Source organism: Hippocampus bargibanti, linkage group LG14 (genome assembly GCF_051943395.1).
Source record: "Hippocampus bargibanti isolate YZ-2025 linkage group LG14, ASM5194339v1, whole genome shotgun sequence".
Taxonomy (NCBI): domain Eukaryota; kingdom Metazoa; phylum Chordata; class Actinopteri; order Syngnathiformes; family Syngnathidae; genus Hippocampus; species Hippocampus bargibanti.
This window is the reverse complement of record NC_142747.1, coordinates 3,170,640-3,198,060: the sequence shown is the minus strand read 5'-3', so window position 1 is coordinate 3,198,060 and position 27,421 is coordinate 3,170,640. Positions and strand designations below refer to the sequence as shown.

The window sequence follows — 27,421 nt, the reverse complement described above, 5'->3', positions numbered from 1 at the left end:
TACCATGTTTAGATCGTGCTTTGTTTTTGTTTTTTCCCCTCCAGACTTAGAGTTACGCCCCAGAACAGAATGTTTGATTTCAGTGTAGTGAAATCGGGACCCCCGCTAGGAGAGTCGTAATGGGCTTTCATCAAAGGAATGCTAATTCCAATGCTAATGCTAGGTGGGAGTCAGTGTGAGAGCAGTTCATTTAAATTTGGTGTCTTTGATCTTTTCACACCCCCCCACCACCCCTTCTCTTGAGGAGTACACAGAACAACAAAGCGTCGGCCGTGGAAGGAAAAATCTGCATTCTCTTATGCACGCGCGGATCGATGCTAAAATGTAGCTTTACTCACGCACGCGGCGATTGGATCTCCCGCCTGTCATGAGGGAGGAATTCAAACACGATCGCGCACCTGTGCCGGCCCGAGGCCGCCATGGGGGTGGCCATGCCCTCACCTGTCTCACTCACCTGCGCTAACACAATACACACCTGTGATGTGTATGCACATTGCACACGCACACACAGACGTAAAGATTTGATCTGTGTTAGTCTGTGGTGCCTCTTTTCTCTACCATGATATCGTCTATGTCCGTCTATGTAGCACCATTCCCATTGTTCGGGTTTTGTTTTTTCTTTTTTGGGTGCTGATTAATTACTGGTGAGGCATCTGGAAATGTATTTTTCTTTTCCAAGGGGCAGCATTTCCCTTTTTTTACATGTTAGCGCTTTATTCCAGCTTCAACTCTCGTTAAATCGCTATATAAACCAATTTGTATGTATTGTATTTTGGACAGCCGCCCTTATTTCATGCTCATATAACTCTAGACCCATATCATTTAGGGATTAACTATGTTTTCTGATGAAAGAAGCCAGTCTAAGCTTTCTTACGCTGCATTGAATATTTATGTTGTCCTAAATCTCATTCTATGGTGGTGGTGGTGGTAAAGCGCTGGTCAGACCTCTGGCAATGTTTTTTCCCTTCCACAATGGGGTAGCATTAGCCTTTTGTCCATGTTAGCGCTTTGTTCCTGCTTCAGCTGTTTTTAAAGTGATATATCAATCAATATGTATGTATTGTATTGTATTTTGTACATCTGAGCTTGAAATGGGGGTTCAATTTAAAGCTCAGATAACTCCAGACCCATATCTTTTAGGAATTAACCATGTTTTTCTGACGAAAGAAGAGAGTCTAAGGTTTCTAGTAGTGTATGTTAAAGTAGTCCTAAAAGTCAATATTCTGTGGGTCCTGGAATTTGAGAGACAATGTCAAAAACCCTGGCACAGGAGTTTTTGCACACCGTCTGGCAGTCAATGAGTTAATCTGAACGCACAAATTCCTCTGAATTATTTCATCTTGTCTTTGGTACAATGACGAACGAATGACGAGGCATACGGCCTACGATAAGACTTCTTCATGCGCGAATACGTCCCGAGTTGATTGAATGCATCCGCTGGCTCCCGGTCAGACGTGCAACCGTGGTAAAAACCTTAATGGCGCCCTTGAACGTTTGAACTGCAAAGTGGTTCCGCTGAAACGCCCATCTGGGTTAGCGCCTTGATTAAATACAATTGCTGTTTTGGTAGTGGCCGACGCCTCATTCGTAGCGCCCATTTTTCTTTTATGTGCTTTTTACCCTATTGGCTTTTCTTTTTTGCGTAAGCTAGCGACTGCCGCGTCAACAAGTTACAAGGCCGCACCTTCAACAAACAGTGCACGACTTGGTTTCCCGTATCCCTGGTTTAGAATTTGGCCGTGGACTCGCCTATGCGGAGGACGATGGGGAAGGGCAGCTGTTGTCTGCTAGCAGGCGCCCGTACAACGTCACGCCGCACCTCGCCGTTAATCACTGACGTTAGCGTTCGTTCCCTGAACAATAAAGCCACATGGATGTTGGATGTTTGCGTTCTGCTCCATTCAGGGTGTTTGTCGATGCAGGTGAGGCCAGAATCAATTGATGGCATTCATCTCCTCTCACCGTGGGAATACTTTCAAGGAGCCACATGCTCTCATGTTGGCAGCGTTTGATTTTCTTTTCTTTTTTTGTGATTTTATGGTGTGTGCAAGATTTGTCCCATTGCAGCTGCGTTAGCGTGCGCGGCGCAAAGACAACGGCACAGAAATGTAAACATTCCATCACAGAGGCGCATATATATATATAAGGCGCATCCAAAAGCCTTGATTTGCTTCAAAAGATGACCCTGCGCCGGTCGGTGTGCCTTATATGTCAAGTCATATTGAGTCACAACAGATTCTCGCAACTAATTTCAGCAGCTACCGACTCCTTTAATCCCCCCAATGTAGAAGTGGTGCATACCCCCAGCCTCTAATGTAGAACCTTATCATGTGTGCCTTATATGAGAAGGTTTCTTCAGCCGTCATCTGTACTTTTTTGAAGGTGTCGGACGTTTCGCCTCCTATCCAAGAGGCTTAGTCTGCGAACTAAAGTCTTACTGGTAGTATCGGCCCTATTTATATATCCCTAATGTCCGGACATGGCGGCGCCGGACACAGATATGATAGGTCCCTACTCTCAGGTTGGGGGGAGCAGAGGACCACTCCCTGTGGCCCCACTGATTGTTCCGACATTCCGGACTAACGACTGGCCTGTTTGCCCCCCTCCCTCCGGTATCACCTCATCAGCATTACAAATGTTTACCTAACCTGTTTTGCCTAAGCAGGCTATTGTATGAACGATCCAAATTGAACCTCACCCCACCAAACCGGTTTAATGAAGGATTTTGTTGTTTTATGAGAATCGCTTCTTTTACTCCCCTTTAAAACCATCTATGTTCTTTCGCTAAGATTTTAACCTCATTGTCGTCAAATGAGTGGTTGCTAGCTTTTAGGTACAAATGTACTGCCGATTGAGGCCCACTCGTATTATCCCTGCGATGTTGATAAAGTCTTTTTTGGAGAATTTGTTGAGTCTCCCCAATGTACTGCTCCTTACAATTTTCATTCTTACAATGTATTGAATAAACAAAGGGTTTGAAAGGGGAGTAAAAGAAGTGATTCTCATAAAACAACAAAATCCTTCATTAAAGCCTCTTGGATAGGAGGCGAAACGTCCAACACCTTCAAAAAAGTACAGATGACGGCTGAAAAAACCTTCTCAGCGATGGACCACTCCTGTACGACTGAGAGCTTACACGGACGTGTGTGCCTTGTATTTCGAAAAAGTTTATAGATTTATATATACAGTAATACCTCAGTTTACGAACTTAATTGGTTCCCAGAAAGTGCATGTAATGCGAAAAGTATGTATTCCAAACATTAATTTCCCATAGGAAACCATTAAAATGAGAATAATCCATTCTCAGGTCCCCATAAAACATAATTTTCTACTAAATAAGCCTTAAAACTACACAAAATATACCTTATTTTATGTATAATAAATGTGCTATGGTATTGTAATTAAAGAAATAAACTATATAATAAAGTCATTTTATTTACCTTTTCGATGTCGTTGATGGCTGGATGGAATGGATAGCTTTTTGCATAAAGTGTCTCAAGGAGCTCTGGATTGTAAAACTTAGAAGTTGTGATATTGCAACAGATGCAGGCAGACACACTAGAAACTTTCCCTTGCTTGTATACTCTTCAAATTGTACAGATGGCTTGTGCGGGTTATTTGTGGAGTCTGATTGATGGGATATTTTAACCTTGCAGTTGACACTTTGCCTCTGAACTATCAATAAAGTTGGAACGAGTCCAAATTTCACTGTGTTTTCTATCCATTTTCTCACCATTTCACTTTTGTTTTTTTCACTTTTGTTTTTTTTGTTTCAGACTGGCCCCTTTCATGTGTGTGTGTGTTGCTGTAACCCCACCCCCACTCACTGCTGCGTATGTTCCCTCCCTCCTCTACCACGGATCTTGACCAATCACGTAAGGCTTTAACCGAAGACTGGGGGTGGGGAATAGAGGAAAAACAAGCTGTCTGCCATTTCCTGCTTCGTTCACTTCAGAGATATTGCTCCAATAACCGGTTCGTTCGCGAACGACCCATTACTCATTGTGGCGCTCCGTGTGTTTGCTGAAAAATAGTTGGTATGCCAAGATTATATTTTCGCAAATTTAACGTTCGTAAGGAGAAAAGTTTGTTCGCTAAAGCGTTCGTCAGCCGAGGTATTTCCATTTTCAAAAATTTCTGAAAAAGCTCGAGGGACCCACAAGGGCGGTGCCAAAGAGCCTCATGCGACTCCAGAGCCGCGGGTTGCTGACCCCCGTTCTAGAGAGGCGCCCGTGTTTGTTGGCCAATTTGAGATCTATTGAGGACAAACAGAAAGCGGCAATATTACTCGAACGCACTTTTCAAAGAGCGCCGGCGAAGGTCATTTGCAATCGGCGAGGTCGGAACAGAGTACGCTTCGTTCTGTGCTGACAAGCCAACAAGATGAATCTCGGGGCGACCCCGGTGGCTTGCAAGCCTTTCATGGCCTTTGCTGCTTCCTTTCATGCCAAGGTGATTGGGATGATTCTGATGGACGATGGATGGAGCGGGTGTGGGGTGGCGTGTATCAGTGCATCCGCCGTGTCCTTTGACCTTTCTCATCTTTGAGGAATTTTGCCTGCAATTTCGGCATCTGCGTCGTCTGCATTTTGGCTAGTTATTATGATTATTATTTTAATTATGTTTCATTGGTCATTTTTGGAGTTTGTGAGTCATATTTAGGCTTCTAATGGGTCCACGTGACGTCGGAGAGTAGAGCTCGTCTATTGATTGATCTTTTTTTCAGCTTTTTGTCGGTAGGCTCAAATTTCTCCTGGGAGCTCATGAAAATGATTATAAAGAGATCAGTTGAACAGATAAATATGTGGCTGCTATATTATGAAAGACCATGAGAAGTGTGGTCGAGATGCTGTGATATTATTTTTATCCTTTCCTGGTTGTCACATTTAAAACAGGGGTGTGAAAATTATTTTTTTGCCGCGGGGGGGGGGGCACATTGTAGTTAGTTTCCTTTTGAGGGACAGTTATGAATTTGGTGACACCATTAGAATGTTTCACCCCCTCCACATATGACTTATTGAACGCACAACAAATTTAATGAATAACTATTTGAAGCCAAAAATTTTAAGGCAAAAATAATGACTGTTATTTTTACATGGGTTTACATGGGAAAGTTTGACATTTTGATTCGGACCGAATAAAATGATGTGGTGGGCCATATTTGGCCCCCAGGCCTTGACTTTGACACCTGTGGCGTAAGGGATGAGCCCGCTTGCTGAATAGAGAGAGAGCTAGCTAGCTCACTAGCTAGCTCTATTGATTGATGTGCATAGAATTTCACATGCTTGATTGATTTCACGGACCGAATAAAATGAGGTGGTGGGCCATATTTGGCCCCCAGGCCTTGACTTTGACACCTGTGGCGTAAGGGATGAGCCCGCTTGCTGAATAGAGAGAGAGCTAGCTAGTGAGCTAGCTAGCTCTCTCTAGCTCACTAGCTAGCTCGATTTATTGATGTGCATAGAATTTCACATGCTTGATTGATTTGTGGCGGGTCAGATTTGGCCCCCGGGCCTTGACTTGGACACCAGTGGTGTAAGGGATGAGCCCGCTTACTGAATAGAAAGAGAGCTACCTAGCTATTGATTGAGCTAGCTCATTAGCTAGCTTAATCGATAGATGAGCATGGAATTTCACATGCTTGATTTGTTTTGACTGGCTGAATAAAATAATGTGGCGGGCCAGATTTAGCCCCTGGGCCTTGACTTGGACACCTGTCCTTTAAAAGGTGCTAAATAAACCTTGAACACCACAAACACGTCTGATGCTTGTTTTTTTTGTGGGAGAGATAATACAGCAGACTCCAGTGAGGCCGGCAGAAGTAATCGGGGTGGGGGGATCGGGGGGGTGCAGGCTTCTGGTTGAGTAATCCTTCTATGATTTCATTAGCTCTTGGCCGGTCCAGTCTGTGGGCTCCCGTTTGCCTTCAGTGAGAGCTGTGAAACTATTGCCAGTTTGATTGCAAACAGAGAGTTTGTTGCTTTGCTGTGAGGTTGAAGGGGGGAGTGGGAGGGGCGGTGGGGTCGTTGTTTCCAGTATGTGTGCCTTGAGACCCGGTGAAGTGCACTCGCCCCAAACTCAGAGAGCACTTGATTACACCACAGCAATGAGCATTTAAAAAAACGGAGCATTGAGTGGAATGAGAGCAGTACTGCGCAAAGCCAAAAGACAAAACAGGGCAGGGCGGACACCTTGGTTACCTCTGAAGCGACATATTTCTTGCCATCAAAAATTAGCAATAACTCCTTCACTGCCAGATGACGTGCAAAAAGTGTCCACTACCAGTGCCAGGGTTTTTGTCATTTTCACTCAAATTGCAGGACCCACAGAATATTGACTTTTAGTATAACATAAATATTCAATGCAGCGGAAGAAATCTTTGATCAGAAAAAAAGAGTTAAATGACATGGGTCTGGAGTTATCTGAACTTAAAATGGGGGTGGCTGTACAAAATACAATACAATACATACACATTGGTTTCTATAGTGCTTTAACATCTGAAGTTGTAACAAAGCGCTAGCATGGACAAAAGGCAAATGCTGCCCCCTCGTGGAAGGGAAAAACATTGCCAGAGGTCTGACCAGCATTTTATCAGCACAAAACCCAAACAAATTCGGGAATGGCGTTCTATGTCGTATTTTGGATTGGATTGGATGTACCTTTATTCGTCTCTCAGTGGAGAAATTTACATTTCACAGCAGCAAAGTTATGGAAGGGAGCAGAAAGGAAAGAAAGAAGTAGAAAAACAAAATACAGAAGCTGCTGGAAAGGAAGCCACTCTCGCGGCGCCATCTTGACGTCAAAAGAACAAAAAAACTAAATAACAAATAATATGACAACACAAAGCCACAAAGAGGCATTCATTCTTTGTGACACGAAGCAGTTCCAGATGAAAGACCAGAGGATCAAAGTGTCCTTTTCAGCAGCGGATCAGGGACGTCATGGTGGAATGTGCCTGTCTACTACAGCTAAATTTTCAATTCCTGAATAAATTTATGAATGGCAGTCAGTGAGTTAAAACCGTCACCCTAATCATCCGTCCGTCTCTAACATGCATCTGTCAAAATCTCCAAACAATCAAGGATTGTGGAAAGACCTGTAAAAGTGAAAGTAGTAATTACATTTTCACTCATGGAGGTAGCGCTTTGTTCCTCAGCCACCGACTTTTACAGTATTTGAATGTCACAATTTGAGTCGGTGTTGATACTGCAGCTTTGCTTACCTTTTAGCTAAATACTTCTTGTCCTTGTGGGAAATATTCAGATGTCGGGGCTGGATCTGAATATTTGAAGGGAAATAAGTGATTAAGTGAGTCCAGTCGGGTTGGATTGATGGCTTGCAGGGCACATATCAGACAATCAACATTCATAACTGGCCCCCAATCCAAATTTCAGTGTCCTCATTGAGGTTTCTGGTCCGAGGTGACTTTAAGCGTGAGCTATTTTAGTCTTTTGCTTGTTTTTACCTTGGACTGATCGGCGGTCAATCACCAGGCGTGTCAAGTTTTTGCAAATAGCCCGTCAGGAGATGCATCAATGCGACGGAGAGGACGGAGATTGATTGAGTCAAAGTCAAATAGATTTCCCGTTGTTGAGTTTCAAAGAAGACACCCCCCCCACCCCCATCCGGTCTTTGGGGAAATTGAGGCTAAACACATGCAGCTCACTTTGTCTTGGTTTTTCACGGCGCCCGGATTGAATTATCCACCGTGGCAGGGGCAAGCTCTGTTCCAAAGTTCTCATTTAGCGAGCGACCGAGGGCCTGATCACCAATCAATGGCGAGGAAATGGGGCTTGGGGGGGTAAATTAGCGCAAATTAGGCAGACGCGAGTCCAGACTACCTTCTGTTCACCGGTCAATATGCCACCAGGACCAAGCTCTGGAGTTTTTCAATGCGACGCTGATGGACTCAAACTGTTTGGAGGGTGCAGCTTGTCAAGACCCCACCCCCGCCCCCGCCCTCAACCACCCCGAGGGATATTTAAGTGGATGGGCTCGGGCTACATGTGCATACTGAGTCAAACCAACCCCACTCCTCCATGAAGCGGTTCAATGTCAGACAGTATTTTCAGGGACCGGCCTTTAACTCATTGTCTGCCAGACGATGTGCGAAAAAATGTGTCCACTGCAGTGCCAGGGTTTTTGTCATTTTCACTCCAATTGCAGGACCCACACCATATTGAGCTTTAAGATGAGATAAACATGATATTTTCAATTTTCGAATAAATTCGTGAATAACAGTGAATGAGTTAAGGAGTGACAGTTATTTATTTTTTTTGTTTTTTGTTTTTTTGACTTCAAGATGGCGCCGTAAGAGTGGCTGCCTTTCTAGCAGCTCCTGTATTTTGTTTTTCTACTTCTTTCTTTCCTTTCCTCTTCCTTTCATCACTTTGGTCCTGTGAAATGTCAATTTCTCCACTGCAAGATGAATAAAGGTACTATATTTATTTGAGTATAACCCGCAACATTTTCTACCTACAAAAAGAACTCCAAGTTTGGGTGCGCGTTATAAACGAGGCCTGGGGAAAAGAAAGTCCTATATTTTTAATGCTTTATCATCATCATATCATGTATTTTGTTTTTCTACTTTCATTCCTTTCATCACTTTGCTGCTGTGAAATGTAAATTTCTCCACTGTGAGACTAATAAAGGCATATCCAATCCAATCCAATCCAATCCCTTCCAGGAGGAGGCAGCATTTCCATGGCTATTCTCGCTCTTCAGTTCCCATTCTCGGAAAGACCCGAATCATTTTTTTTTTTATCGTTGATGAGCATTTCCTTAGCTACGTTTCATTTCCTTGGCTGGCCTTGCCGACACTGAAATATGAGTTAAGCATTGCTGTTTTGCACAATGACCAATATAGACCAAAGTTTACATTCAGTGTTCTTCATATTTTAATTGATATACTGTTACCGAGCTGAGAAAAAGTGAAACACAATTTTATACCGATTTATAATTGAAAATTAGGGGTGCGCGTTATACTCGAATAAATACGGTACATCCAATCCAATCCAATCAAATAAATACAACAAAATAATATGATATGACCAATATGGCCGCAACATCCTAGATTCGCTGGTGTAACGTTTCAACGTACCTTCAAAATAAGATATGCAGTAAATACAAAGTGCATGAAAAATAAGACTCACCATCGCCGCATATGGTGCAGCTTCCCGGTTTCATTTTCGAAGTAACCTATCATGTGACCCAGAAGCGCACCTCAACATGTGTCAAGAGTGACATATTATAGACAGACAATCCGGTAATATTTCAAAATAAAAGTTTCAGATTCCAAAATAAATAAAACGGGCTGTCAATGTACCTTGTAAATGAGAAAAATAGTGCAGATAATAACGCACTGTTTGTCTTGAACATTGGTCATTTTGACCCGCGACTTAACAGGTGGGTTCGCATTTAACTGCCCGCTAGAGGTCAATTTGACCCGCAACATAACAGAAGGCCTATTAACATTTTGCTTGCCATCCAAAGCCCCCACCCCAGGTTGAAAGAACCCTGTTTGTCTTTTACGGCAGTCCGCCGGCTCTTTGATTGCTCAGCGGCTCCCTCGGCTTGCGGCATTAAAATATGTTCGCGGTCACTCACCCGCATGCACGCACACCCACACACACACCGTAGTCAAGACTCAAGGCATATTATCTTACCTTCTATACTGCCAACGCTCACCCGAATAAAAAAATAGGAGGAGGGCAAAGTTCGTCGCTCCCCGAGGGGACGGGGAGGGGGTGGGGGTGGAGATTAACGTTCGACATGAGCCCAGAAACCCGCCATAAATATTCAGGTCGGTCGGCCATCTTGACAACGGCGCACTCAACAGTTTGGGACTTGTTTGCGCTTGCTCGTGAAATATTGCCCCCTTTATTTTTCTTTTTTATTCATTTTGTTTTGTCAACAATGTAGCCATGCAGGCGCTTTTTCTGCCTTCGCTCAGCGGTCACCCTTGGGTCCAATTATCCACAAGCTTGCACTTGTAGTGTAGCAAAGAGCAGATGGTTGGTTTTTGTTCAGGTTCAACTGCTGATTAAAGGATTTACTTTTATTTTGTATTTTTTTCACAGTCTATCCCACGGCAAAATTTTAGTAACATACATCACATCCAGGGGAAGGATTGGTACATTATTGTCACTTTTATGGGACGTTTTGAGTCGGTGGAAACTTGAAATTCACTCCAGATGCTGTTTTAGGTGTCTCGGTGGGTGCTGCTGTTTTGGTCAGCAACGGACTTGACAGCATCTGAATTTTTTGCAGGGGTTCTTTGTCGCAGCGTCATTTGTTGTTGCTGTGTTTTGGATTTGGATTTGCCTTTATTAGTCTTGCAGTGGAGAATTTCTATGTCTACGTTTATGGAACAGGTGTCAAAGTCATGGCCCGGGGGCCAAATGTGGCCCGCCATACCATGTTATTCGGCCTGCGAAAGCAAATCAAGCATGTCAAATTCTATGAATCAGAATCAAAAAGCCCTTCCCAAATTTATTCGGGAATTGAACATATGACAGAGAGCGCCATTCCCGAATTTGGGTTTTCTTGCTTGGGTGCCGATAAAGTGCTGGTCAGACCTCTGGAAATGTTTTTTTTTCCCTTCCACGCGGGGGCAGCATTTCACTTTTTGTCCATGTTCGTGCTTTGTTCCAGCTTCAGCTGATATTAAAGGACAACCGACGTCTCCGGACAAGTTGTGTCCATAATTTCTAAAATGGCTTCAAATGACTGCTACTGAGCGTGTTTTACAAAGATTCCACCTCATATAGCTATATTTTACGTTTTAAGACTCGCTCTGAATAGTCAGGAAGTCTTGTTTTTGAGTTGGTGACGAGTCCGTATGTGACGTCACTAAAGGACCGCCCTTGACTGTAAAAAAAATATTTTGTAGCGGTCCTTCCATCACGTCAATGTATTTTGCTGTACTTGTTTGGTCTGGGGACCTCGTGTTGCATCCAAAAGCCGGCAGAAGGCCAGAAGAGGGCGTCCAAGTGCTATATAAGGAATTTATCAGCCTGTGTAAACGGGCTGATTCAATCCTCATTTTCTGCCTCTTTTTGGGTGAGACATTTCCCCCCGATGTTGCCTCAAAATGGCACGGAATAAATTATTTAATTGATTGCAAACATGTATGCTTTCCTCTTCAGAACTATTTGAAACATATTCATAACTGGATGTGTAACAATAAAGCATTATCTCCGAATCTGAAGCCATTGTTTTGATTCTCGTCTTGGCGTGACGTCACGAACTGGGGGCGGGACTTTCTGAAAATTCCCAATTCGCAGCTCAATTTTTTGCAGATTTTGGACACTTTAAGTCATTTTTATTGGTGTTTTGCATTTGACTAAAAATATCATACTGCGTGTTTTGGGTATTTTGGATGCTATAAAACGTTTTTCTGGTGTCAGTTAAAAAACAAAAGTGACGTCGGTTGTCCTTTAAAGCACTATAGAAACCAATATGGTTGTATTGCATTGCATTTTGGACAAGCACCCTCATTTCAAGCTCATATACCTCCAGACGCATATAATTGAGGAATTAATTCCTTGTTTCTGAAAAAAGAAAATAGTCTAAGGTTTTGGATTGGATTGGATTGGATTTGCCTTTATTAGTCTCACAGTGGAGAAATTTACATTTCACAGCAGCAAATTCGTGTGACAATGACCAAAACCCTGGCACGGGACTGGACACATTTTGGCACATCTTGCAGTGAATAAGTTAATAGTCCCACATTAGGGAAATTTGCAAATGGAGAAATTTGATTCATCACATCCCTGGTTTATTGGATCCATTACTATTCTGCATCATATCAAGACAAATAGATTCTCCAGTTGAGTCCAGATAGCTGAAACATTGACTCAAGCAGTGTATTTGCATGTTGTACTTTGACGTAAAACCACGGCCGTCAATTTGCTGATGTTTCCCGGAGGCTAAATGTCATTCCTCCCCACGTTTTTCCTCCAGGATCCCGTCTGCGCCAGGAGGACTCACCGCCCCGGATCGCGGAGCACCCGTCCGACCTGATCGTGTCCAAGGGCGAACCGGCCACCCTCAACTGCAAGGCGGAAGGCCGGCCCACGCCAAGTGTGGAGTGGTACAAAGATGGCGAACGGGTGGAGACGGACAAGGACGACCCTCGCTCGCACCGAATGCTGCTACCTAGCGGCTCGCTTTTCTTCCTGCGCATCGTTCACGGACGGCGGAGCAAACCGGATGAGGGCGCCTACGTCTGCGTGGCCCGCAACTACCTGGGCGAGGCCGTCAGCCGCAACGCTTCGCTGGAAGTCGCATGTGAGTCCAAAGACCTTCCTTTTGTCATTTCAGCCGGCGTTAGCTTCTGGTTTTCGGTGCTAGCAAAGCTCTCTTGGAAGCATTTGTGATGAGTCTACACTAAACGCTTGGCCATGCGTTGTCCCTCGGGTTTTGGGATTTGTTCAGGGTTTCTTTGTCGCGTTGTGTCAACTCTGGTCGGGTTTAGTGAGTCTGTTCATGGGCTGGTCTAGCGCGGTCTTAGATCTGCTCCGTGGGTCCAGTGCCTTGAGGCAACTTCTCTTGTCATTCAGCGCTATTTGAACAGGAGGGAATTCAGTGAAATTATGTGGCCCTCGATATACTCGCAAGGGCTCCGGAATACAACCCCTCCCCCCATTTCCAAACCCCTCATTACTGATGCGATAGGACCCATTGGGAAAATAAAATGGGTGACGGTTACATTGACTGAATGGGGAAGATGATAGGTTGTTTTGTTGTCATCTTGTGGGGTAGAAGTGGGGTGGGGGTCATGTTGGCCATTTCCAGGCCCAGTTTTGACAGTTTTCCCCCAAGACAGATTTTTTTTGTTTTTGTTGGACCATTTTGTTTTGAGGCCGCCATTTTAATATTAATAATAATTATAATACTAATACTACTACTACTACTACTACTACTACTACTACTACTACTATTATTATTATTAATTAATAATAATATATTATTATTATTATTATTATTATTATTATTATTATTATTATTATCCATTTCATTTCGAAACACCTTTCAAAACCCTCAAGGTCACTTTACAGTAACGGGATCAGTTTTTCTGTGGGTGAGCAGTGGCAGCCACATGTGCCAGCGTTCACTCAACCCCGAATAACTCAAATAGAAAGTTAGCTGGCTAGCTAATAGATAAGTAACAGATAGATAGCTAGCTATCTAGCTAGCTTTTAGATAGCTTATAGATAGCAAATATAGAGCTAGTTAGATAGCCAGCTATCTAGCTAATAGATAGCAAATAGATAGCGAGCTAGGTAGCCAGCTAGATCGCTAGCTAGATAGCTAGATAGCTCAAGTGAGCAACACAATGTAGGAATGACCCATTGTACACTTACTGACATTATTCGTATTAGACCAATTTTTTGACCAAATGATATCTTCATCTATTTGGGCGCTAGCAGTTCATACAGCGGATACGTTAATTGTAATGACAAATATTTACACCCCTCATTTTACAACAAATTTCCCAACTACTGACTACTTTTGGACAGATGCGCTTTGAAAACATGGCTGGTCTTTTGTTGACGGGTCTCAGAAGCTGGACGCAAATCCGCTAACGCCAAATCAAAGCCATAATGGATGTATATATTTTTCCTCTACCCAGTTTTTGTCATATGCGAGTGACATGCAACAAAAAAATGAGACCCTTCGATCAAATGACCTTTGAAGGAGCGCTTCAGGTGGACTTGCAATGGGGCACAGAGACCGGATTTGGGATTGAAAACATCATTCTACTGCAATCTTTGTTTTTATTCATTTATTTTCCTTTTTATGGTTGCGGCTATTGTTTAAAGGACAACCGACATCACTTTTTTGTTTCCTAACTGACATCAGAAAAATGTTTTATAGCATCTAAAATACCCAAAACATGCAGTATGATATTTTTATTCAAATGCAAAACACCAATAAAAATGACTTAAAGTGTCCAAAATCTGCAAAAAATTGAGCTGCGAATTGGGCATTTTCAGAAAGTCCCGCCCCCAGTTCGTGACGTCACGCCAAGACGCTGGAGAATCAAAACAATGGCTTCAGATTCGGAGATAATGCTTTATTGTTACACATCCAGTTATGAATATGATTCAAATAGTTCTGAAGAGGAAAGCATACATGTTTGCAATCGATTAAATAATTTATTCCGTGCCATTTTGAGGCAACATCGGGGGGAAATGTCTCACCCAAAAAGAGGCAGAAAATGGCCACCGACCTCCTGTGAGGATTGAATCAGCCCGTTTCCATAGGCTGATAAATTCCTTACATAGAGCTTGGACGCCCTCTTCTGGCTCTTTCTGGTGCAACACGAGGTTTTCAGACCAAACAAACATTGACGTGATGGAAGGACTGCTACAATGTGTCCTTTTTTTCAGTCAGTCTGAAGGCGTTCCTTCAGTGACGTCACGTACGGACTCGTCACCAACTCAAAAACAAGACTTCCTGAATATTCAGCACGAGTCTTAAAACGTAAAATATAGCTACATGCGGTGGAATCTTTGTAAAACACGCTCAGTGAAGCCATTTTTGAAGCCATTTTACAAATTATGGACACAACTTGTCCGGAGACATCGGTTGTCCTTTAACTCATTGACTGCCAGCCTATGTGCAAAAATGTGTCCACTCCAGTGCCAGGGTTTTTGTCATTGTCATTCGAATTCCAGAACCCACAGAATATTGAGTTTTAGGACGACATAAACATTCAAAGCAGCGTAAGAAACCTTAGACACTCTTTCATGAGGAAAAGAGTTAATTCCCAAGTTATATGAGTATGGAGTTATCTGAGCTTGAAATGAGGGCAGATGTCCAAAATACAATACATATTGTTTGATATAGCGCTTTAACAACAGCTGAAGCTGGGGCAAAGTGCTAACATGGACAAAAGGCAAATGCTGCCCCCTCGTGGAATCGAAAAAAAAAAACATTGTCAGAGGTCTGACCAGCACTTTATCGGCTCCTTTGTGCTGCTTTGTGCACCTCCGCCAACCCCATCGTCGACTTCCCTTTGAGTGTATTTCCAGTTCTTGCCACCTTGTGATCTGTTGGGAAATTGGCTTACGTGTTGCCAGAGAGAGAATGTAGTATGGGTGGGGGGGACGGTGTCGCCCACCTTTTGATTAAGTCCCCCTGCTTTCCCATGGGATGATTTTTTTTTTCCCCAGAGTACCACCCGACCCCCCCTTCCCCCTTTCCCCAGGTGTGATGCCGCGACAGCAGCTTGATCTATTGATCGTCGTAAGAGGCGCTCTCGGCTTCCAAATTAAAATTCTTTAAAAAAATAGAAAAAAAAAACATGAACTCACTGGATTATAATAATAATAATAATAATAATAATAGTAATAATAATAGTCCATTCCATTTATAAGCGCCTTACAGTCAGAGGATAAGTCTGTGGGTGAGCAGCGGCAGCCACATGCGCCAGCGTTCACTCAACCCGGAATAACTAGATAATAAAATAGATAGAAAGCCAGCTAGCTAGCTAATAGATAGCGAGATAACTATTATATAGCTAGCCAGCTTGATAGCTAATATGTTTCCTGACTCAAATAGCTAGCCATTAGCTATCTATCCAGCTAGCCAGCCATTTGAGCTAGCTAGACAGCTAATAGCTAGCTAGCTATGTAGCTAATACCTATCTAGCTGGATTAGTTGCGATTTTTTTTTTTCTCCTCGTCATATTTCTTGGTGAAACTACAAACACACACACACACACACACACACACACACACACACACACACACACACACACACACACACACACACACACGCGCGCTACAAGCTAGCCTGCAAACTGCTCCCGCGTGTGTTGTGAGCGGGCGACCAAAGATTTTTATGCCAAGGGAAGACAGAATCTTGCGTACAAATTCTCCATGAGATTTTTGCCGGCTCATTTCGGTGCTTTCTTCATTTTGTCTTTCAACCGAGATCTGCTGGGGGCGCTTCTGCAGGGGCATAGGGGGGGGGGGGGCTTAATCTCTCTGCTTTTGGCTTAGCACGCCGATTAGCTTTATCGGGCCCTGACATCCCTCCAGTTATTGTCAAGCTGAAGCTAATGGCACAAGAAAAAGCAACGTTGCAGCAGTTCCTATCTGGGTTCAAATGCTTTTGTGGCCATGATCAGTCTGGCCCCCTCCGATCTACTGCCTTAAACCCCACCCCCCATTGCCCCCCCTCACCACACTGTTCCACGTGTTCGCGAGTAGCTGAGCACAAACCCCAGTGAGATAATTGAATCGCAGCTCTGAAACAGATTGAAGTCAGTGTCCGCGGAACGCCCGACTTCATCCGTGCATGCTTTCCAAGATGGCTTCTTGATATTTTTTTTCTCTCCTTATAAACCCGAATTATCTCCGTGCGCTGCTTTGCCACATCTGCACCCTCCCAAAGTGCCCCCCGAATCATCGCAGACGCAATGGTTATGTCTCTTAGAAGAAAGGATGTTGCCCCCCCCCCCTCGCTCCTCCATTTCTCTTTTTACGAATGAACTGGGTCAACGAGCAGCTTCATAAATCATTGTGTCACCAATGCTCGCTGCTTGCGCGCCGCTGAATAAATTGCTGGCGTGGCAGATAGACATATATATATATATATATAGCAAAGTCTCGTTATATCGATATTCTTGGGAGTCCGAAAAAATATCGATATAACCGGGACTATCGATATCTCCGCCATCCGACCCTGCGCGCATGTAATTTTATTTATGTAAGAATATTATTACATATTATATTCGATTGGATTGGATTGGATTTGCCTTTATTAGTCTCACATTGGAGAAATTTACATTTCACAGCAGCAAAGTGATGAAAGGAATGAAAGTAGAAAAACAAAATACATGAGCTGCTGGAAAGGCATACATATTTATTTATTTAATTATTTATTATTCATTTATGTCTTTATTTATTTATAAATGTATATATTCATTTATGTCTATATTTATTTATTCCTTTATTTATCTATTTATTCCCTTGTGTCTTTATTTATTTCTCAAAATCAGAAAGCCTGTATTTTTCCTACAGTGGGAAATTTAATTAATTTATTTATTCATTTATTTATTTATTTATTTGTTTGTGCATCTATTCTTTTATTTATGTATTAATTCCCGTATGTATTTATTCATTTATTTAATAATTTATTTATTTTTAAATGTGTCTTTTAATGGAACAGCTTGACTTTTTTTCTTCTCTGATATCAGCTAATATTTCAGTCCCCCAATTAAGCGCTGATGTTGGTTGCATTCGGCAAAATCATTAGCGAGGAAATGGAGCAGAGGCGGGAGTGTGGGGTGTGGCAAACACACGAAGAGGAAGAGGAGGAGCAGCTAATAAAGGGAGGGAGGGGGGCCAATCCGAGAGTAGCGGAGCAGGTGGGAAGCCAGGTTGAAGCCTTTCACCGGAGCTCATCTGCGCTCATGATGACTTTTTTTCCAGAAATGAGACGTGGCCCTTGTAAGCGCACACAATCAACACACAAACAACCAAAATGGAGATTGTGGGGGTCGGGGGGAGAAAAAACAACCCGGCGTACTCATTTAATCCCCACATGGAAGTCCTCCAGTCATAATGAAGGCTAATGAAGACGCAAGGCACAATGCAATCATCATCATTAAGCACGCGCGCTACACTTTGGGTGGAAAATCGCAACATTGAGTTTGCTCTCATTTGGATTGAAATACACCCTGACTCGCGCCACCGTTAGCAACATCTGCGCGATCCAGACGGATCCCATGCGAGAGCTCAACAAGGGCTGAAAAAGCTGCCAGTAGAGGGCTCCCTATCAATATCGCCCCAAAAATTATACCGTATTTTCCGATGTATAAGGCACACCCCCAAAAGCCTTCATTTTCCATTTAACCAATCACATTTCAGCCATTATTTGTTACCGGGGTCTGAAATCGATGTGGACGCCTTCACCATCAGTTCTGCAGGCCCTGGAGCATCAAATGTGTCGATCAAACTGTTGCTTGAACCAGTCACATTTCCAGTTGGCGACGCCAAGGCCTTCTCGCTGGCAGGCCTTATTTCCTGGCTAACGCTACCCACTAGTGGACATGTGATCAATCACACCACACGTTTTATATCAGTCGCCTCCCAGCTATAGCTGTAGTAAAGGTTGTATAGTCATCAAATACTTATGAAAACTTGAATTTATTCAGACATAGCACTACTCAAGGCCTAGCTGTCAAATCCACTGTGAGATAAATAAAGGCTAATCTAATACTAATATCCATCCATCCATTTTCCGTACCGCTTATTCGCGGGGGGTGCTGGAGCCTATCTCAGCTGTCTTCGGGCACGAGGCGGGGGACACCCCCGCCTCGAATTGGTTGCCAGCCAATTGCAGGGCACACAAAGACGTACAACAGTCACTCTCACACTCACACCTAGGGCCAATTAGGAGTGGTCAATCTACCTTCCATGCATGTTTTTGGAGTGTGGGAGGAAACCGGAGGACCCGGAGAAAACCCACGCGGGTCCGGGGAGAACATGCAAACTTCACACCGGGCCACCAATAATAATAATAATAATAATAATAATAATAATAATAATAATAATAATAAACAATAATATTACATTTCATTTATAAGCGCCTTTCAAAACTCTCAAGGACACTTTACAGTCACAGGATATTTTTTCTGCGGGTGAGCAGCGGCAGCAACACGTGCCAGCGTTCACTCAACCCGGAAGTAACTTAAAAAAAACAAATAATATACAGTAAAGTCTCGTTATATCGATATTCTCGGGAGTCCGAAAAAATATCGATATAACCGGACTATCGATATATCCGACCCTGCGCGCATGTAATTTTCTCCTTGCGTTCATAGAAATAGTATCGTAATAAGCGGTACTATCGATATAACCGATATCGATATAACGAGACTTTACTGTAATAACAAATAATATGACAACACAAACACAGTCATTCATTCGTCAGCACTTTCTGTACCCTCGTTGTGACATGAGGCAGTTCTAGATGAAAGAGGAGAGGATCAAAGCATCCTTTTCAGCAGTGGATCAGGGACATAATGGTCGAATGTGCATGTCTACTACTACTACTAATCTAAAATGTTTGAAAATGCACCATTCAATGGGGGTACGCCATATAGTCCCATGTGCCAACATTGACATCGTGCCATGATGAAAAGCAAGTAGGGCAAGTTTGTTTTTGATGGACCCTCAGTGTGTCGTCTGGAAGATAACTAGCGTTCTTTCTATTCAAGCATATATTTATTTTTTTTTTTTTGGGGGGGGGGGCGTTTAACTTCTTCTCAAAAGACTCTAACAGGCGCAACGAAAGCCAAACTGGTCACGGACAATTTTGCTTTTGAAGGTCATGCCGAAAATTGCCCGAATGACCCCCCCCTCCCAAAATAGCAACTTCCGCCTAAAATGTTAGACTTGCGTCTTTTTGTGGTTCTCATGATGTTGCCGCAAGACGCCAGCCACGCTTTGGGCGCAGAATTCAGAAAAAAATACATTGAGTGAAAAGGCGAGAATGTTATCCCCAGATGGTGAAGCGTCAACATCATCTTGGGATAAAGTGCACGCGAGGACACTTTTGCCGCCCTGAACGGATGTGTCGGCTGCAAAATCAACTGAAGAGGTGTTGTTGTTATCTGCTGATACACGCTCGCACTTGGATTCTACAAAGCTAGCAAGCTCTCAGTTCAGTAAGCGTCACATGATCAAGTCTGCATGCTTCTGGGACTTTTTTTTGACCAGATGCACTTGAGTTGCACTCCCCCGCATTGGCTATTTTGCAATCACACCGTTATTGATGGCCTTTCCCTCAGCCGCCGACAATGCAGCTTTGTGGCTTTTGTCTTGTTGCGCTTTTTGGCACTGGCACGGCAAAGTCAACATTTGCATTCAAATCGGCTCTGAAGTGGCGTGTTGTCCTCGCATGAGGCGGACGGTGGCATCAAGTGGCCTCTGACGTCACTGGTGTTCAAGTCAAGGCCCATGGGCCTTGATTTGGACACCCGTGCCTTAGTCATTTCTACATGCTCCCATCTAAGGGACGCTTATCGCCACGGGCAGCTGCGGGCAAGAGGTTGAAACTGGATCCTGTCTCTTCTCGATCCCTGAACCCCCCCCCCCCCTCTCAAATCCCCCTCACCAACTCCATCTTTTGCTTCCTCCCTCACCATTTGAAAATGACGCTCGACAAACATGTGATTGTGTTCGGAAAGCTGCGGTTTCTTTGGCTTTTTATAGCCTGACCGTTACATTATTCAGACGAGGAAGTCAAGTTTCCGGTCCTTGGGTCACCTTGCAAGACCAAGAATACTGGCACCCGGTAGAGGCACAGTCGGGCCTCCCACCACCCCCAAACACTTTTTGTGCTGATTCACATCACCCTTTTTTCCATTTAGTTTTTGGCAGCCGTTTGACCTTGTCGTGACCACCTGCCCTCGCGGCCATCTTGGCAGACGACTGACCGTCTATAAAAACGGACGACAGAATGCCGACGTGCTAGCCTGGCGCAGATCATTTCAATATGGCCACAGGCCAACCGAATCAGACTATGAATAAAAAAATGTATTCATATGCTAAGCAGAATCTTATCTCGCTGGCTCTGCTGCTGGTCTTCATGCTCGACACATCTGGGGCAAAGCTATTAGCGCCCGGACTGATGCCTCCTATGCTTTTCTTTGTCTGTGCATGAAGAAAGTCTTTGTTTAAGAAGACACCAACGGCATAAGACATAGGGGGCGAGTGGATGTTACATGTCCTCAGGCACAAGGAATACATCACCTTTAGTTGCTGCTGCTCACCTCTTGACTGGTACTCGTAAGAGGGAGCATAAACTGTAACTCCGACTCCGGTATCCCATCACTGGCTTTTAGAGTCCGTTTCAAGATCTTGTTATTTGTCTTCAAATCTTGAAATAGCCTCGTCGAGCTCATCCACCCCAACAGACCTTGGGTTTGCTGACCAGACATTATTAGATGTGGCAAAAACTAAACGGAGGCTCAGAGGGGATAGAGTCTTTTCCGTTGCTCGGCCCACTCTCTGGAGTGACCTGCCACTGACCATTAGGAAAGCCCCCTTGCTGCCCATCTGTAAAACGCACCTCTTTAAAATTCTCTCTTTGGTATTTGACTCCGCATCATTCAGACTAGATCATGGTGTCACTTCCTGGTGCTTTCTACTATCTTTGTGACTGCTTTATTTCCTGGCTTTATTACTTGTCCATGTTAGCTGTCACATCTCGCTGCCATCCGGGGCGCGCCCCGCCCCTCCTGTCACCTCCTCCGACATTCTTGGGAGACGGCCCCTCCAATCATCATTCACCTGGGTTCCCACAGCTGATTGTCATTCACTGATTGTGCCTTCTGCCTATATCTGTCTGCCGCTCACTACCGTTTTCTGTCGGAGTATTCTTGGTCATTGCCATTCCCACGTCCGTGTTGCCAGGTCTGCTATCATTCAGTTATCTTCCTTCACTCATCCCTGTTTGTTATTATTTGATGCTGTTTCCAGTAAAGACTCTTTATCCACCCAAGCCTGTCACGCCGTGTATTTCGGGTCCTTCCCTAACACCAAAAGTCCGTCGCTCGAGGTCTGCCTCCTAGCACTCGAGCGCTCGTCACACAATACTCCGACCACCCATGGACCCCGCCGGCGTTGACAGGTATTTTACCGCCCTTGTACAGAGGCGGAGCGTTCGAGCCAGCTGGCCCAGGCGATTGAGGAAATGCGCCACGCCACTACCTCGCTGGCTCAACGCCTCAACGAGATGGAAAAGAGCATCGCCACCCTCTCTGTTCCTCCCCCCCCGCCCGTGGGCAGGCGCACGCCCCCGCTACCCCAACCCTCTCGCTACGCAGGCGAAACCGAGCGCTGCGCTCAATTCCTAATGCAGTGTGCGCTCGTGTTTGAACAACATCCTGACGCCTACGTTAGCGATAAGGCTAAGGTAGCCTTCATCACCAGCCTGCTCGCGGGTGAAGCCGAATCATGGGTGCTGGCGGTACGAGAGTCCCGACCGGAGCTGTGCGCCTCGTATCCGGACTTCGTAGCCGAGATTCGCCGGGTGTTTCACCATCCAGTGACGGAGGTCGAGGCGGAAGGGAGAATCCTCGACTGCGTCCAAGGGGCCCGTTCGGCCGCAGAATACTCCGTCGCTTTCCGGATCCAGGCCGCTGGCAGCGGCTACGGCGACCGAGCGTTGAGGGGGGTGTTTCGTCGCGGCTTGAATTCCGACCTAAAGGATGAGTTGGCTACCCGCGACGCCGGCACCACCTTCGACGACCTCGTCGGGATCGTCATCGGCTTGGATCAGCGTCTTCGAGAGCGGCGAAAGGAGCTGAGCGACCGACGGCCCGAGGTACCCCGAAGCCGACCCCGGTCGACCACACCCGGCAGCGACCGCGCGCAGCCCCAGGAGGGACTCTGGGAACCGATGGTGATAGGGGGGGAGACGACCGCTCCAACCCGAGGGCTCGTCGCACCCGAGGCCCCCAGCCTAGGACCCAAGGCCAATGTAAGTCCCCGCCGAAACGGAATCCGTTGGGGGCTAAGTCCACGACACGAGTCACACGGTTGGAGCTGGAGAGTGAACTATTTGGCCCCTCCAGCTCCCAAAGAGTGCGGGCACTAGTGGACTCGGGGGCCGACGGGTGCATTATCGACCCTCACCTGGCCGACCTGCTGGGCTGCCGACTTTTAGATCTCCTTCCCCCTAAGGAGATCGTCGACCTGGATGGCCGATTATTAGCCCGGGTCACCCACCTCACAGCCCCACTTAAGCTCCGAGTGGCAGGCAACCATGTGGAGCACCGTCAATTTCTTGTTATGCCCTCCCGGAACGCGCCATTGGTCTTGGGTCTCCCTGGCTCAAGGCCCATGACCCATCCATTTCTTGGGAGGGCCCCACCATTCAGGGCTGGAGCCCCTACTGCTACGCTAACTGCCTGCGGTCGGCTACGGCAGGGCGTAACCCCTCCCGCGGTGGCCCGCCCGAGGCCATCTGCCTCAAAGGCGTGCCACATTGCTACCACGACCTGCGGGAGGTGTTCAGCAAAGACAACGCCCAATCCCTGCCGCCCCACCGACCGTATGACTGTGCTATAGACTTGCAGCCAGGGGCTCCATTACCGGACTCCAGACTTTACCATATTTCTCAACCGGAACGGGAAGCCCTGAGCACTTACATAGACTCCTCTCTAGCGGCAGGACTCATTCGGCCGTCGCGTTCCCCGCTGGGCGCAGGGTTTTTCTTTATCGACAAGAAGGACGGATCCCTGCGCCCATGCGTTGACTACCGGGGCCTGAACGACATCACCATCCGCAACAAATACCCTCTCCCCCTCATGGATTCGGCCTTTGCGCCCCTTCAGTCCGCCACCATTTTTTCCAAATTAGATCTTCGCAGCGCCTACCATTTGGTCCGAATCCGTGAGGGGGATGAATGGAAAACAGCCTTCAAGACGCCTTTAGGGCACTTTGAATACCTGGTGATGCCGTTCGGGCTCACGAACGCGCCCGCCGTATTCCAGAATTTAATTAATGATGTGCTCAGGGACTTCCTCAATGTTTTTGTTTTTGTGTACCTCGATGACATTCTTATTTTTTCTCGCTCTGCAGAAGAACACCGGCAACACGTCCGACGGGTCCTGGCGCGGCTCCTGCAAAACCGGCTCTATGTGAAGGCAGAGAAGTGTGACTTCCATGTCCGCTCTCTGTCGTTCCTGGGGTTTGTGGTGGAGCAGGGGCAGCTCAGGGCCGACCCCGCCAAAACCAAGGCGGTGGTGGAATGGCCGATCCCAAAGACGCGCAAGCAGCTTCAGCGGTTTTTGGGGTTTGCCAACTTCTACCGCCGCTTCATTCGCGGGTATAGTCAGAAGGCACTCCCCCTCACTAACCTCACGTCCACCAAGCTCCCTTTCAGGTGGACTCCCGATGCTGAGGGGGCTTTCAACCGCCTCCGTCGTGCCTTCACCAACCCCCCCGTTCTGCGTCATCCCGACCCGGATCTTCCGTTCACGGTCGAGGTTGACGCATCCGAGTCCGGAGTAGGGGCCGTCCTTTCCCAGCGCTCTCCCACCGACCAGAAGCTACGCCCCTGCGCCTTCTTCTCCCGCCGGCTCAGCCCCGCCGAAGCCAATTACGACGTCGGCAATCGGGAACTGCTGGCGGTCGTCCTGGCCCTGCAGGAATGGAGACACTGGCTTGAGGGAGCTAAACACCCCTTCACCGTCTACACGGATCACAAGAACCTGGCGGCCATCCGGTCGGCCAAGAGACTTAACTCACGGCAGGCCCGATGGTCACTCTTCCTCACCCGTTTTGACTTTTCTCTCACCTACTGCCCAGGGTCACAGAACACCAAGCCCGACGCCCTATCCCGTATCCATGAGCCGGCAGAAAGGGAGGAGACTACCACCAACATCCTGCCGGCCCAGCGCATCCTGGGCGCCCTGAGGTGGGAGGTTGAGAGAAAGGTCCAACAAGTCCAGGGAACCACCACCATCCCCAGGGGCTGTCCCAAGGATCGCCTGTTCGTCCCCCCCCCCCTACGCACCGAGGTGCTCATCTGGGGGCACACATCTAAGATAGCTTGCCACCCGGGGGTCAACAGGACGATCCAACTCATCGCCCAACGGTTCTGGTGGCCGGGGTTTAGGAGGGACATCACCCTCTTCGTGAAGGCCTGCCCGACCTGCGCCCGTGGAAAGGCCTCCCACCAGCCCCCGGCCGGACTCCTCCAGCCCCTACCGGTTCCGTCCAGACCCTGGTCCCACATCTCCGTCGACTTCGTGACAGGCCTCCCCCCCTCCCGTGGCAAGACGGTCGTCCTCACCATAGTGGACCGATTCTCCAAGTCGGCCCACTTCGTTCCGTTAACCAGGTTGCCGTCTGCCACCGAGACGGCTCAACTCCTGGTTAACCACGTCGTCCGTCTCCACGGGATTCCGACTAACATCGTGTCGGATCGGGGACCGCAGTTCGTGTCCAAGGTATGGAAGCGTTTCTGTCGGTCCCTAGGGGCATCGGCGAGCCTGTCGTCTGGGTACCACCCCCAGACCAACGGACAGACGGAGAGGAAGAACCAGGACCTGGAGGCGGCCCTCCGGTGCGTGTGCCTCCACAACCCGGCGTCGTGGGCCCTGCACCTACCCTGGGTGGAGTACGCCCACAACTCCCTGGTCTCCGCAGCCACAGGTCGGTCCCCATTCATGTCCGCCTGTGGCTATCAGCCGCCCTTATTTCCCACACAGGAAGGCCAGGTGGAGGTCCCGTCTATCGACCATCACCTCAGACGGGCCCACAGAGTCTGGAAGGAGACCAGGGACGCCCTGTCACGCACCGCATCCCGGAACCGGCGGGTGGCAGACCGCCACCGACGGCAAGCACCCAGCTACCAGGTCGGGCAGGAGGTCTGGCTATCTACGAAGGACCTTCGGCTGGCAGGGTCCTCGGCCAAGCTGGGCCCACGCTTCACGGGTCCCTTCCCCATCGAGGCCATCCTCAGCCCGGTCTCGGTGAGGCTCCGGCTACCACCCACCATGCGGATCCACCCTGTGTTTCATGTTTCCCTCCTCAAGCCAGTGGAGACCAGCCCCTTAGCCCCCACGCCCGCCCCCCCACCTCCCCCCCGGATATTGGACGACGGACCAGTCTACACCGTGCGGGAGATACTGGACTCCAGTCTGCTATCATTCAGTTATCTTCCTTCACTCATCCCTGTTTGTTATTATTTGATGCTGTTTCCAGTAAAGACTCTTTATCCACCCAAGCCTGTCACGCCGTGTATTTCGGGTCCTTCCCTAACACCAAAAGTCCGTCGCTCGAGGTCTGCCTCCTAGCACTCGAGCGCTCGTCACATTAGCGCTCTGTTGCAGCTTCAGCTATTGTTAAAGCGCTGGTTGAATCAATATGTGTTGTATTGTATTGTATTGTATTGTATTGTATTGTATTGTATTGTATTTAGTTCCATGTTCTGGTTGCGTTGGCGGCAGTTAAAAAAAATGTTTAAAATACCAAACAATTTTCTGAAATAAAATCCTATTCTTCTTTTGACTCTTTATAGTGGAAGAACGATATTTTCGAATCTGCTCATCCTCACAAGGCTGCTGGAGCCTCTCGCATACAGGAGGCGGGGGGCACCCCGAACCGATTGCCAGCTAATTGCAGGGCACAGAAACGCTCAGGTTTAAGCTTTCAGTCAGCCTGCCATGCATGTTTTTTGGAAGGTGGGAGGGAACCTATAGTATAAAAAGTGGTTGATGACAGAACCAAACGGGTTCAAAAGCCACCCGCACTTTCCCGTTTTACTTCCACTTGATATTCTAACGCTTCCAATTTGTAAAGGTGTCACTGCTAATGCACACAAGCACCGACTCACATTTGAACGTTTTATTTATTTATTTTAGTGGAACTGGCGGAGTGAAGATGGTGCCAGCTGAGAGCTTAATGGCACCGTTATTGGGAAAGATGACGCTGCGTCGTAATGGAGCTGAAAAAAATGGCTTAATTGGCCAACATCGTTACGCTCGTGCAATAGCCATTGCCATTTGCATTTTTACTCTCCCCCCATTTTTAAAGGTCCCTGTGGTGTGCATGTGGAAACGGGCACGCGAATTACAACAGACACTCGGTGAATATCGAAATGCTGGAAAATCTGTGGCGTGGGCTACGTTTGAAATTAATGGTGTGTTCGTTGCTACACCAGATGTGTCGTTCGTTGGTTCAATCGACTGGACTTCTCTGCTCGCTTAACTTTTGCACATGACGGGAACAAAAAAGATAACTAAAATGTTCTGACGATATCACAGATGATAAATTCACAATTCAACAAATAAATGTTTGGACTGAGTGCTGGATCATGAATTATCATTGATAAATTAATGCAAATTGAATTAATTGAAATGAACTAATTCGCTGGCCATTCACAAATTTATTTGGGAATTGAAAAGTGTGACCTGGAGCGCCATTCCTGAATTTGTTCGGGTTTTGATTTTTCTTGCGGGGGTTGCCGATAAATCACTGGTCAGGCCTCCCTCAATGTTTTTACCAAACACAAGGGGGCAGCATTTGCCTTTTGTCCATGTTAGCACTTTGTTACTGCTTCAACTGTTGTTAAAGCTCTATATACATCAAGTATTGCATTGTATTTTGTAGTACAGATGCCCCCATTTCAAACTCAGATAATTCCAGACCCATATAACTTAGGAATTAACTCTTTTTTTCTGATGAAAGAAGAGAGTGTAAGGTTTCCAACGCTGTACTGAATATCTATGTAGTCATAAAAGTCAATATTCTGTGGGTCCTGCAATCATAGTCAAAAATGACAAAAACCCTGGCACCAGCGTAGATGGTACAATTCCTTTAGCCTCCACTCTTGACTGGTAGTCGAGTGACCATCGGTCGACCCCTGAGAAAACAACCCAAAGGGT

General features: G+C 46.4%; 1 protein-coding gene across 1 annotated transcript in view; it reads left to right on the top strand.

The window, feature by feature from the left end:
* robo2 (roundabout, axon guidance receptor, homolog 2 (Drosophila)) overlaps positions 1–27,421 on the top strand; it is a 367,855-nt gene that overhangs the window by 149,532 nt on the left and 190,902 nt on the right. The window contains exon 2 of the mRNA XM_089012942.1: positions 11,965–12,291. Within this exon, the coding sequence (XP_088869068.1) occupies positions 11,965–12,291 (327 nt within the window). The remainder of the gene's footprint in view (positions 1–11,964; positions 12,292–27,421) is intronic.